The sequence below is a fragment of the Bos indicus x Bos taurus genome, chromosome 21 (assembly GCF_003369695.1).
Source record: "Bos indicus x Bos taurus breed Angus x Brahman F1 hybrid chromosome 21, Bos_hybrid_MaternalHap_v2.0, whole genome shotgun sequence".
Taxonomy (NCBI): domain Eukaryota; kingdom Metazoa; phylum Chordata; class Mammalia; order Artiodactyla; family Bovidae; genus Bos; species Bos indicus x Bos taurus.
The window spans coordinates 21924664-21938590 of NC_040096.1; the positions used below are offsets into that span (position 1 = coordinate 21924664).

General features: G+C 42.1%; 1 protein-coding gene across 3 annotated transcripts in view; it reads right to left on the minus strand.

Annotated features, from left to right (window-relative positions):
* BLM (BLM RecQ like helicase) overlaps positions 1-13927 on the minus strand; it is a 93240-nt gene that overhangs the window by 34384 nt on the left and 44929 nt on the right. For all 3 annotated transcript variants that reach the window (XM_027520936.1, XM_027520933.1, XM_027520934.1), the window contains 4 exons: positions 13273-13371; positions 12900-13048; positions 2681-2787; positions 998-1158 (listed from right to left, as the gene is read on the minus strand). In XM_027520936.1, coding sequence (XP_027376737.1) covers positions 998-1158; positions 2681-2787; positions 12900-13048; positions 13273-13371 — 516 coding nt within the window. The remainder of the gene's footprint in view (positions 1-997; positions 1159-2680; positions 2788-12899; positions 13049-13272; positions 13372-13927) is intronic.

The following is a 13927-nucleotide window of genomic DNA, read 5'->3' on the forward strand; positions in this document are numbered from 1 at the left end:
CTAGGTATTTTTTTATTTATAAATTAATTAACTTTTGGCTGTGTAGGCCTCTGTTGCCGTGCTCAGTTGTGGCGAGCAGGAGCTGTCCTTCGCTGTGGGGCTTGGGCTCCTCATTGTGGTTGTGGGGCACAGGTTTAGGCTCGAGGGCTTCAGCAGCTGCAGTCTGAGGGCTTAGAGCACAGGTTCAGTAGTTGTGGTGCATGGGCTTAGTTGCTCCGCGGCATGTGCAATCTTCCCAGACCAGAGATGGAACCCGTGTCCCCTGGACTGGCAAGGGGATTCTTATCCATCATACCACCAGGGAAGTCCCTCCACTCCTAGGTATTTACCCAACAGAACTGAACGTATGTTTACATAAAAACTTGCACAGAAGCACTATTCATAAGAGTTAAACAGTGGATACAACCCAGATGCCTTCCAACTGATGAACAGATAAGAAATATGGTACCTCATACAATGGAATATTATCCAGACACAAAAAGGAGTCAAGTACTGATACACACTACAATGTGGATAAATCTCGAAAACATGCTAAGTAAGAGAAATCTGTCACAGAAGAATGCATACTGTATGATTCCATTTGTATGAAATGTCCAGGATAGGAAACTCTACGGAGACAGATTAATAGTAGTTAATAGATTAGTGAACTGGGGGTTGGGGGGTGTGGGGAGTGATGGCTAGTGGATATGCGGTTTCTTTCTGGGATGATGGAGTGTTCTGGAATTAGACAGTGGTAATGGTTGCACAACCTTGTGAATATACTAAAAACCACTGACTTGTAAACTCTGGGAGGGAGAATTTTATGGTATGCGAATTACATCCCAATAAGAAAATTTTTTTTTTAATTTAAGAAAGAAAAAGCAACTTTAGATGTCTCAAAGATCTACTTTTAGATCCGCCTTCTTTTGATGTTTACTATTTAAGGTAAAAACAATTTTCCACCCAAGGTGGCTTATATACTATAAAGCATTGTTTCCTTTATGTTAAGAGATGTTACCTGGCAGCCATCCTGATTAATCCACTTGTGCTGCACTTCGTCTCTGGCGGAGTCACTGAGGCCGGCGTGATAAGCCAGGGCAGCAAGGCCATCGTTCTGTAACGTTTCAGCCATTGTGTCACATTCTCGCCTGGAGAGGCAGTAAATTATCCCTGAGTCATCTGCCAAGAAACCAAGACAGTCTTGTGAAATGAGGACACGTAACATAAACGGCGACATGACTTACATGATGTCCTCAGAATTGTCTGAACTGTAAACAAACCTTCAGTTTTCTGACAGCAGAGGAGAATCACATAGGTAGAATAAATCAAGCAAGGAGTAACATGTGCTGGAAATGACAAGATTTGACTTGCAATCCTGTTCCTCCAAATGGACCTGGAGGCTCCCTGGCTCCGTTTCTCACTGCTATACAATAGGAAGGCACTCCTACACAGACTTTGTAGAAAGCATATGGTGATATGTATCAAGAGCCTTAGAAATTCTCCTTCCTTTTGACTCAGTTTCCTTCTGGGAAACAAATCGAAGAAATAAAGTGCCCCAAGGACTTATTTAACAAGTTCTGTTTATAATTTTTGGCCACATTGTGCAGCATGCAAGATCTTAGTTCCCCAAACAGGGACTGAACCCTGGCCCCCTGCAGGTGGAAGTGCACAGTCTTAACCACTGGACCACCAGGGAAGGCCCTATAGTTTTTAAGATTAAAAAAAAAAATTTAAGGGCCAACATAGGACATAATTAAGAAAGAAAATTATAAGCAATCATTCAGTGTTTTCTAAGTTTTTAAAAAGACACGAGAAAATGTTTAAGATTTAAAAGAGGTAAAGGGTAGAAAACACTGTATATACAGTAGGCTAATGGAAAGAAAAATACACACAAAAATTACTGGAAGGAAATAAGCCAAAATGGTAAGAGTAACTTAACTTGTCCTATGGTAAGGTCTGTCCTTTGATTCTTTCTTCCCTTCCTTTCTAAATTCTCTTCACTGTATTATATTTGCTGCTGTTTGTATGTATGTTATTTTTAAAAATCGGACAATAAAAGGCAGTAAAGAAAAAGACATCTCTCTGTGGAAGGGCCAAAGATACAGGTACACACAGAAGGCTATTTATATTAGCTCCCTGGGTGGCGGGGGCTGGGGGTGGGGGTATGGGAAAGGAAATTACTGACTTTTTCTTTGATCTATCTCTGTATTGTCTGATTTACTGAAACAAATTTGTATACAAATTAAAAAAAATAAAATAGAGATGTTTAACAGCAACAACAACAAATGCTCCATGGAAAAGTAGCTAAGAGGTTACATGGAAAACTACCATGAATCTCGGAATCTCATTCTAGTTAACAGGACTCAAAGGCAGACACACTTGGGAGAAGGCACTAGAACAGAGTTGCATAATTCACACACTGATAGCAGCCAGAAGAAAGACTGAAACCACGAATAATACAGGTGTGTAGGAGGCGGTATTTAATATGCTTTTTATTAGGGGTTATTGCTAGCAAACCGAATGAGGTTTTCTAATTTTCAGAACTGAGAGAGTTGCAATATTCTGTGCTATAAACAGCAAGTTAGTGCTACCATGATGAGAAAAGAAATGCTTAATAGGCGATTTTATATATTCAACCATGGTACTAAAAAGACATTTACTCATCACTTCTAGACATAGTTCATCACAAGGCTGTACTCACGTGGGTGATGCTTTCTGATCCATTCTAAGCAATCAAATGCCACCTTTTTAGGTTTTTTGGGTAACACGTAGTATTTTAGATTGTGTCTGTTGAAGCTCATGCTAAACCTAAAAGAAGTCAGAAACATAAAAATTTCACTATTATGAGAAAATATAGGTTTAGCCACCTTCAAAAACTGAACGCTGATTGGGCTTTCCTGGTGGCTCAGTGGTAAAGAATCTACCTGCAAATACAGGAGACACGGTTTGATCCCTGGTCCAGAAGATCCCACACGCCTCGGAGCAACCATGCCCGTGCACCACAGCTATTGAGCCTGTGCTCCAGAGCCCGGAAACTGCAACTACAGAAGCCCAGGCGCCCGAGGGCCCGCCCGTGCGCCACAGCGAGAAGCCACTGCAACGAAAAGCCCGCACACCACAACTAGAGAGCTGCCCCCACTCCCCGAAATCAGAGGAAAGTTCTCACAGCAACAAAGACCCAGCACAGCCAAAATAAGTAAATGAACAAAATTATAAAATAAAAAAAATTAAGCACTGGTTTTCTACAATGCAAACCTAATCATCAAGTTGTCTTAAAGTGAATATAACTACTGGCAACTTACATAATAAAACACAGCTGGAAGTTAGGTTAAAGATTAAGGATGGTGATAAGGAAGGTATGTCTATGGGACTATGACAATCAGAAGGAGGGCCAAAGAAAAAAATATGCAGAAAAGACAGGAGTCCAGGTTCCAAAAACAAGGTAGATTAAAAGCAGAGATGGTTAAAATATTATGTAAAAGATGAGAAATTCATAGAGAAACCATACATAACTTTAGGCTACCAGTATCCCCCAATTCTAACTGTGCACAGACGAGTGGGGGCTTCCCAGGCGGTGCTAGTAGCAAAGAACCTGCCAGCCAATGAAGGGGATGCCAAGGGACGTGGGTTCGATCCCTGGGTCAGGAAGATCTCCTGGAGGAGGGCGTGGCAACCCACTTCAGTATTCCTGCCTGGAGAATCCCATGGACAGAAGAGCCTGGTTGGCTACAGTCCATGGGGTGGCAAAGAGTCGGACACAACTGAAGTGACTAGGCACGCATGCACACAAAGAGTGGAGAGCTGGCTGCAAGGCCCCAGGAGGTGAAGTCTGCAGACCCTGATCACTGCCCTTTGCTCTGTGCTCAGAGGGGGCGTGACTGACTCTGAGATGGATACACTCTTCGTCCTCTGGCCTTTCGCTCTTGGTCCCCCACGTCCCCTATCTCCTTTGTGAGCTCTGCCTCTCCATTATCTCCTTTCTTGTGCTCCAGTCTCTTTTGTGAATTCTTCCCTTTTATCTCTGTGTAGGTACCTGGACCTTCCAATCCTGAAAACAACAAAAGCTTCTCTTGACCCATCATACGTTCCACTGCAGCTAGCGTCCCACTTTGTTCTCTCCCTCCAAAGGCAGGTTTCTCAGAATCTTCTTGTGCCCCCAACCAGCTGGCTTTTGGCATTACCATTCTACCAAAATTGCTTTATCAGAGCTTTGAGAATCTGGAGAAGGATGATGGAATTGTTATAGGGTCCTTGGCCCTGGGGAGCCCCTGAATCTGTGCCAGGTTCCAACATGGCCCCAGGAAGGAGTGAGAACATGAAGTAAGGAGTTAAAGTTAGAGAATGAAGACATCTCAGTGCCTGGGTGGATGGAAGGGAACGAAGATGGTGAACTGCAATAACCTGTGGTAAGGAGGTGGTCTATACACAGCGGGTAGGGATCAGAGGAAGGAAAGATGGGGACTAAAACCACTGCCTTTCTGTCTTTGTATCTAAGTTCAAGCTAGATGGGTCCAGGTTTGGTTGCCATTGATATCAAGATACACACTTAATTTTAGGACTAAAGAATGCTTCACATGTGAGGCGGGCATGTTCCTGAGGGGACTGCTATGCAGATAAGATGGCCACGCAGCAGGCGGCAGAAATCAACTGCATCTGGTATCTGCCTGGTCTTCTGTCAGACCTCATTCTCCTACCTTTTCTTGTCACCGTCTGCTGTTTGCTAGTCTTACCAAAACCTCTACCTGTGGGGTTTCTCCCCACTTACAGGAGAATCAGCTCCCGAAACGCTTGGCTCTTTTCTTCTTCCCCTGTATTATCCTCTTCAGGGACTGCACTCTCACTGCTTTAAACAGCATCCAAATATCATACCTGCGAGTTCCAACTTCACTCCCACCTTAGACCTCTTTTCAGAGTTCTAAACCACTGTTCAACTTCTTCCAAATCAGTGGTCTAAATCTGGGGTATGTATACCCTTGCTGCTGCTGCTGCTAAGTCACTTGAGTCGTGTCCGACTCTGTGCGACCCCACAGTTGGCAGCCCACCAGGCTCCCCCATCCCTGGGATTCTCCAGGCAAGAACGCTGGAGTGGGTTGCCATTTCCTTCTCCAATGCATCAAAGTGAAAAGTGAAAGTGAAGTCGCTCAGTCGTGTCCGACTCTTTGCAACCCCATGGACTGCAGCCCACCAGGCTCCTCCGCCCATGGGATTTTCCAGGCAAGAGTATTGGAGTGGAGTGCCACTGCCTTCTCTGATGTATACCCCTAGGGGTTCACAAAGATTTTCTCAAGGTACATGAGCGAAGATAATCTTACAGGAATCAATTTCCAGATCCTGTTTTCACATGTATGAATTTTTCCCTAAAAGATGGATCTGAGGGACTTCCTGGTGGTCCAGTGGTTAAGAATTTGCCTTCCAATGCGGGGGACATGGGTTCAGTCCCTGGTGGGGGCACTAAGATTCCACATGCTGTGGGGCAACTAAGCCCCTGAGCTGCAACTACTGAGCCCTAGCACACCACAACAAAAGATCCTGCATGATACAACTAAGACCTGACACAGCCAAATATATAAACAAATATTAAAGACAAACAATCAAGAAAAGATGGATCTGAGAATGCTGGTAATCAGGACTTTCTGCTCATCGTTGTTTAGTTGCTAAGTTGTGTCTGACTCTTTTTTCGAATCCATGGACTGTAGCCCACCAGGCTCCTCTGTCCATGGGATTCTCCAGGCAAGAATACTGGAGCGGGTTACCATTTCCTTGTCCAGGGGATCTTCCCAACCCAGGGATAGAACCCAAATCTCCTGCAAGGCAGGCAGAGTCTTTACCGCTGAGCGACTAGGGAAGCCCTTTCTGCTCGATACTCCTGCCCCTTTTTTTCCCTTTTACAATTGTCTCTCACTTTTGAAAAACAAACTTTACTTTTCAGCCATTCTAAACTTACCACGTGCATTGTTCCAGACGTAAAAACCTCCCAACAAAACGACTGAAATGCAGTATGGGTGTAGGTACAACTTTCTCTAATCTAAGTACCAGAGACCCCGGGTGGGGCTTCCTGTCTCTCAGTGCTTTACACGTTTCTGTTAAGAGTAAACATCAGGAAAAAAGTATTGTGGCCTTTATTGGGATGATCTGATTTCAGATACACTGACAGGAAAGTGGCGGCAGAGAAGCTGATGCTCACTTTATGACATTGGCCGCTTTCATTCCTATTGTCATGAGATGCATTATGCACAGCGTCTTGTGAGATGACTGCTAAACCATACTGAGAATCCACTCCTCTTAAGACACCATGTGTACGTACAAAGCACTCAGAGATCTTTCAGAGCTTGAGATGGCAGAAGAATGTGTGGCAGACTGCGTCAAGACGGTAGATGAGAGACTTGATACACCCACAGACTATTCTGATTGTTCTCAATTAATTATTTATAATCACTGCCACAGCAAAGGAAACTGCAGTCTTGATAAAATTTAGGCATAAAAAGAATTGCCCAGGAATACAAATGATGTAGATAATTTAAAAACTTGTATGATTTGGGCTTAAGCTGGGAATGCCATGTGAGTCTCCCTGCTGCTGCTGCTGCTGCTGCTGCTGCTGCTGCTGCTAAGTCGCTTCAGTCGTGTCCGACTCTGTGCGACCCCATAGACGGCAGCCCACCAGGCTCCCCCATCCCTGGGATTCTCCAGGCAAGAACACTGGAGTGGGTTGCCATTTCCTTCTCCAATGCATGAAAGTGAAAAGTGAAAGTGAAGTCGCTCAGTCGTGTCCGACCCTCAGCGACCCCATGGACTGCAGCCCACCAGGCTCCTCCATCCATGGGATTTTCCAGGCAAGAGTACTGGAGTGGGGTGCCATCGCCTTCTCTGTGAGTCTCCCTAGGAATGCTGAAATGATTATACACAAGAATGACCTTACTGATTTCCCCTACATTTTACACATTACATTTAATTTCAGAACGGTGTTTTATGCATTAAGCAAAAAAGTTTTGGGTCAAAAAAGGGGAGATAAAAGCACATGCTGTTGAATCCACTATATCACTGGTGGGAATGAAAAATGGTGCAGCCACTTTGGAAAGCTCTCAAAAGGTTAAAAATAGTTACAATACGACCCAACAATTCCACTTCTGGGGATATACCCAAGAGAACTGAAAACACAGGTACACACAAAAACATGTATGGGAAGTTACTATGCCTGTGTTCAAATTCATGTTGCTCAAGGGTCCACTGTATTCACACAATTTGTTATAATGAAAAAGTTAAATCTCTTAAAGAGTTCATCACATATAACAAATCTTACTTGGCTTGTTGGAAATGGGATGTTTGGAATTAACAGATACTCTAATTAGAGTTCACATCAGTTGATAAGTGGATAAATAAATGTGAAATGCCTATTCAAAAAAGATTATTACGTCATAAAAAGGAATGAAGGAATTTCAGGTGGTTTACTGACTAAAACTCTGTGCTCCCAATGCAGGGGGCCTAGGTTCAATCCCTGGTTGGGGAACTAGATCCTGTATACTGCAACTAAGAGCCGGCACAGTAAAATAAATGATTTTTTTTTAAAGGAATGAAATTCTGATATATGTTACAAAATAGATGAACCCTGAAAACAAGTGAAAGAAGCAGGGCAGAAACAGGAAGGAGAGAATGGGTGGTGACTACTGAGTACTAGGTTTCTTTCTGGGGTGATAAAAATGTTCTAAACTTAGATTTGGGGGATGGGTACACAGCCTGTGAAAGTACAAACAAACCAGTAAATTCTAACCTTGAAATGGGTGAATTCGGTGGTGTGTCAAATGTGTCTCAATATTTTTTTTAAAAAGCTTTGGATCCCAAAATATCTTCACCGAGGGAATACTGGTGTAGACACTGAAATGGTAAGTATTATTAGGTCCAGGGTGTCAAGCTCTAGCCATGCTAAGTGACGTTAGGAAATGGGATCAGTTTGTGCTCGGCTCTGCTTCTGGAACCGAGCCACCATCATGGGCATGTGTCCTAAGTAGTTTATGTGAGTTGAAAAACAAAGTCAGAATTTTTTTTTTTTATATAAGAAAATAAGTCTAGTTTGGCCAATTGTTTTGGCAATGAAAACTGGCTTTGCCAATTAGGTTTCATGGTAGTCATGTCTCATTGTTTGAAAGAGCTAATTGGCAGCCATAAAGTTCTGACAAAACTATTATTTAAAAGCATATCACAGAATAAAAACATGTCAAAAATACACTAGAAAAGATGTACTGAAGCTAATAGTATTTTGATTTCCCTAACTCCTGGATAAAGGAATCATTTGAATGAAAAGAGTAACAAGGATATCTAATAGCCACTAGAAAAGTTTGGTAAAGCATATTTTTAAAGGTATATTTCCCAGAAAAAGTAAAGTGAATAAATAATGACCTGACTTATTTTGCCAAATGGTTCCAAATTCTTTCCTTTTCACAAAATTTGGAGGACTTAATTGAGATGTCAGCTGAGAGATCATTACAAATAATTTTCAATGACAGATCATTATATAATTTTGGCATATATATCAGGAGGAATTCAAATAACTGAGCATTAATGTAGAATAAAATGCTTTCCATTCCTATCTACATGCTTATATGAGCAACATTTCTCAATGCTATAAAATATACCTCTAAAAATAAGAAATATGAACTGACTTGATTGATCCATAGATAAATGTACTGAGAAAAAAGTCCTAGCTCATTAAGTTACACATTCCCCATCAAAATTTATCCCTAAGAATTATTTTCAAAAATGTATTTAAGCTGTTCTGTCAGTCATGTACTACTAATGTTATATATAATTCATTTGTTCAGTTAGGAAGAAAATTTTACTATAGGAAATTAAAAAAAAAACAATTAATTTATATATATGTTTTTCTTTCAGGTAAATATGACAGAGTAAGCAATAAGACTTCATGCATAAAAATACATTACCTTAGGGTAAAATTCTATGGGGAAATTGAAAGAGAAACAGTATTCTTTTTTATATTAACTGCATAAATGTCTAACTCTTATTTTTCTTTCTCGGTTCATATTATAAGGCCTTGAAGAAAAGGGATAAAGCCAATCAATTTTACTTCCATCCTCATATTTCCCAAAGACAAAGAATGTTATCACAGACTGGCAGGAGGAGAGAAGAGCAGGGACCGTGGCTTCAACCCTAGGGGCACCTGTCTTCACTAGGGCCATGACACCACAGCAGTGGGGAAATTTAATCCAAACAAGGGGTCTATGGACAGAAAAGAAGATAAAAAAAAAAAAGTAACAGAAAATGTTGGTTAATGTTGGGGGCCAGAGTGAGGTACTCCGCCCATGGCAAAGGTCATGAGGAAGGAGGCTCGACATACGCAAAGGCGGGATAGAGCCTCAGGAGTCCCCCTGGAAATCCTCGAGCGTCTACCCCCATAACCAGAGCCTGCCTACTTTACTACTTTGTGCTCTTACCTACACCTCTGACTTTACGGGGGGCTGTCCCCCACCACCTCTTTCGGAGAAGGAGTTAACCTAGAGCTCCAGTCAATAAAAACTCTTGGGTGTGACAAGAGTGTTTTAACCTACAAACTCCTCTGAAGGTTCTCTAGCCTGCCTGACAGGCTCGTCGGGCCACATGTGATTGCTCACAGCCTCCCAACCGTGAGAGGCACGAGATGCTTTAAACCCTCTAAAAACAGGTTCTTTAGAGAAGTTAGAAAACTATAAGTATAGTGGGCTAATTAGAAATTGTGTTGGTGAAGGGTTTTTCATTTGTTGAGCCAATGTTTGTTGCTAAGTCTCCATATCTCCTGCCCTTACACACATTAATGAATATATAGAAGGAATAAGTATTAACCTTTGATATTAATCACGTTAGACCTTAGGCTAAGTCAATTCTTTCCTTAACTAAAACCCACTACACCCTCACCCTATAGGAATGTAACTTTATTTGGGTGGCGTCTGTTTTAAGAATAATCACCCCTGGAGAAATAAGTGTCCTGGTTGACTGACCGCTGTCACAAGGAGAGGGTCATAAATTGTCAGCAGGTCCCCCTGGCCAGAAGATGATGTAACACCCCTAAGACCTCTGTATACATTTGTATGAAGCACCTGACTTTGATAAGTCAGGACTGCTGACCCCACGTGACTTTTGCATAACATCTCAGTGTATAAAAGTAGACCATGGAAAATAAAGAATTGGGATCGGTTTCTCGAAAGACTGGTCTCCCCATGTCGCTCTCTCTCCCACTCTGGCTGAGTCTCCAACTGGAGCGTGGAACCCGCCATGCTTACTAATTATGCCTGGGCTTCTAAGATCCGACCGGGGAGGCCTCAGTGTCTCCTCTCCTTCGGGAGAACGGAAGGACGCCTGCGGCCTACGTAAGTGGTGCAAATTTCTTGTCTTGAAGTTTTATTGGTCTCCCGCGTAAACCAAGCTACTCAGCCTCTTTTCTCCACTGAATTTTCCTACTGAGCTATCCTCATCCTATTACTCTTTATATCTTTGATAAAATATTTAAATAAATAGGTCGCCGACGCCGTCCCCGCTTCGAATACCCTGGATCAGCCGGGGGTTAAAATCTTTTACTTTCAACTCAGGGATTTAAATTCTCCCAAATATAGAAGCACCAAATATATTAAAGGAGTCAACAGACCTGCCCAAATTTTCATATTTTACCCACATTTACCAAAATTCTTCCATACGTTTCATTTATTCATTCTTACCGAGTGCCAAGTATACACAGGGCACCACATGCTAGACTCAGGGAACGTACAATCCATGACTTTTCCAAGATCTCCCCCACACATCCTTGGGAGGACATATTAGAGGTGTCTACCTCTGAGCCTGTATGTGCAATGCTTACTCAAAGAACACAGATTCGATACTTCCAAAAAGCTATTCAAAAGGTGAATTGAATTTGCATCACTTCTCTTAATTATGGACGTTTGGTAATTAATATTACTGATTTAAAAGAATAGTAGATTGCATCTGATATCTATTGATGGAAAAATGCTAAAAACACTGCCTATTTTTAAAAGGGATTTTTTAAACCAGTGGAAGACTTGCAGAAACAAATTTCCAGCATGTGGGTTCTTCACTAGAACCTAAACTTATAAGACATCTTAAATATAAAATGTTGTAATATAAATCAGTTATGGAAGAAACAATCTTTTTCTCTCCCAAATTTTATAAACACTCCTCTGCAAGTGAAATTAAAATATTGCATTCCAGTTTTTGTGATTACCTGCACAAAATTCTGAAGACTCTAAAATTCTTGGGCTTATGAATGCCAGTTTAATCTGCAAAAGGTCTCTGAAGCTATCTTAATCTCAAACCCCTTCACACTAGGGCTTCTCTCGTGGCTCAGATGGTGAAGAATCTGCTTGCTATGCAGGAGACCTAGGTTTGATCCTTGGGTTGGGAAGATCCCCTGGAGAAGGGAACGCTACCCACTCCAGTATTCTTACCTAGAGAATTTCAAGGACAGTGGAGCCTGGCTGGCTACAGTCCATGGAATTGCAAGGAGTCGGACATGACTGAGTGACTAATACCATCTTCACATCCGTCCCCACATATGGCACTTAAAGAGTTCTTCTGATAATCCACCAAAATGCTGCTGTTGTCTTTATTGATCATAATATTTACAGAGCCAGCTTATTTTCTTTATTTCCAAGTGAGTCAAGCTTTAAAAATTCACCCCAATACATTAGCAGCCATTATTCCCTCAGATATTCCTCAAAGCACCCACTAATAAATCAGAAGGAAAAAATACATTAACCTTGGTAGACAACAGCTGTTTAAGTAAATGTTTGCTGAGTAAATGGAACCTGTGAGAGAATGTACTTGTCTTTACAAAGTCATACAGAGATACAAAACAACTCAGTGCAACCTATACTGGGGATATTTTCTTATAGAAGTTTTTGTTATTGAACAGTTATGGTCAAATGGTGGCAAGAGAAGCACTTTGCTGTTGAGATGAAAACAAAGTTAAAAAAAAAGCTGCTACATACACTTTCTGGACTGCTTTCAACATCCTGGATATAGTTGGGACTTCAGAGGAAAATGACAAAGCAGTATCATCTGTCCCTTTCATTATATACACTCTACGACAGCAGTCCCCACCCAACTTTTCTGGCGCCAGGGACTGTGCCAGAAAAGACGACTGGAAGACCATTTTTCCACAGGAGCTGGGGGGCGGGGATGGTTTCAGGATTGAAGCACATTACATTTATGATGCTGCCGCTGGTCTGACAGGGGGTGGAGCCCAGAAGGTAAAGGGAGCGATGGGGAGTGGCTGTAAATACAGATGAAGCTTTGCTTGCTTGCCCACGGCTCACCTCCTGCTGTGCAGCCTGTTAGTTCCTAACAGGCCACAGTCCAGTAGCAGTCTGCGACCCCGGGTTGGGGTCCCCTGTTCTAGAATACACAGGAGCCAAAATTGGATAAATAAAAGCTAATTTATTTCTGAGACCATCCTAAGGTTTAACAGGTATGGCATGCACTTTATCCCTACTTCCAAAATTGGTACTGGGATGAGAGTTTTAATTTCAGTGACTGACTAAAAGCCCCAGGGTCTTGGTTCCCAAATTCTGCTGCACATTGGAATCACCTGAGAATTAAAAAAAAATTTTTTTAAATACAACAACAATACATACTGGCTCCCAGCTCCTCAAATCCTGATGTAATTGGCATTAGAGATGGAAATACGCCTTGGAGATGGAAACGGCTGCCCACTCCAGTACTCTTGCCTGGGGAGTCCCACAGACAGAGGAGCTTGGCAGGCTACAATCCATAGGGTTGCAAAGAGTTAGAGACAACTGAAGTGACTTAGCACGCATGCACCCCAGGCACTGGGATTTTTGAAGACTCCACAAATGATCCTATTGTGCAACAATCAGGGAACCATGGCCCCCAGGTTTTAAAACGAATAACTTTTGACAACTTACACCTGAGGCCTGAGAATCTTCAGCTGAGTGAGTATGTCCTTCTGTACCCGGGGGTTGGCCGTGGCAGTGAGAGCCATCACTGGAACAGAAGGGAACTTCTGGCGAAGAATATTCATTCTTTTGTAATCTGGACGAAAATCATGTCCCCACTAGTTGGGGAAAAAAAAAACAAAACAAAACACTACTGCTTTTCAGATTACTCGGATCTTCTTTATATACAGCATACACTTAATACACATATTAAGAACCACATTATTCTTCAGTGACATAGCAGAATAATTCAATCAATATTTCTTCTCTCGGCACTCAAAATCTAAATACTGTTGGCGGTATGTATTTACTGGTATGTCAAGATGTAGAGAACGGTACTTACCTGACTCACACAGTGCGCTTCATCAATGACAAAACGTGCCAAGAGCTTCCTCTCATACAGATTCTCCAGAGTAGAGATCAGCCTGTTACTCGCACAGACCTAGACGGGAAGTATGTCAGTCAGACATTTAAAACCATTTGAACACATCACCGTAAGGATCTGGTTGTCTTTAAGCTCCACTGTGACTTAAGTTGCATTAAAACCACATAAAATTGGTTCTGATTTCAATCTATGAACTGAATTAGAAAAAGTAATAGAAAATAGCAGATGAGACATTCTAGAATGTTCACCCACATTTAGCAAACAGTTATGTATTAGGTCAGTGCTTCTAAAACAATTTTTCTGCCTCAGTGTATCTGGGAGCCACCACAGGTTTATATGGGTGACAGTGTTACAGACGTGTTACATGTGTGCATGTTGTTTGGGGGAATCATATACAAACATATGTACAATATATACACACATGTGTGCATGCTCAGTCGAGTCCAACTCTGTGACCCCATGGACTGTAGACCACCAGGCTCCTCTGTCCATGGGATTTTCCAGGCAAGAATACTGGAGTGGGTTGCCATTTCCTCATTCAGGAGATCTTCGAGACCCAGAGATGGAACCTGCGTCTCATGTCTCCTACACTGGCAGGTGGATTCTTTATCAC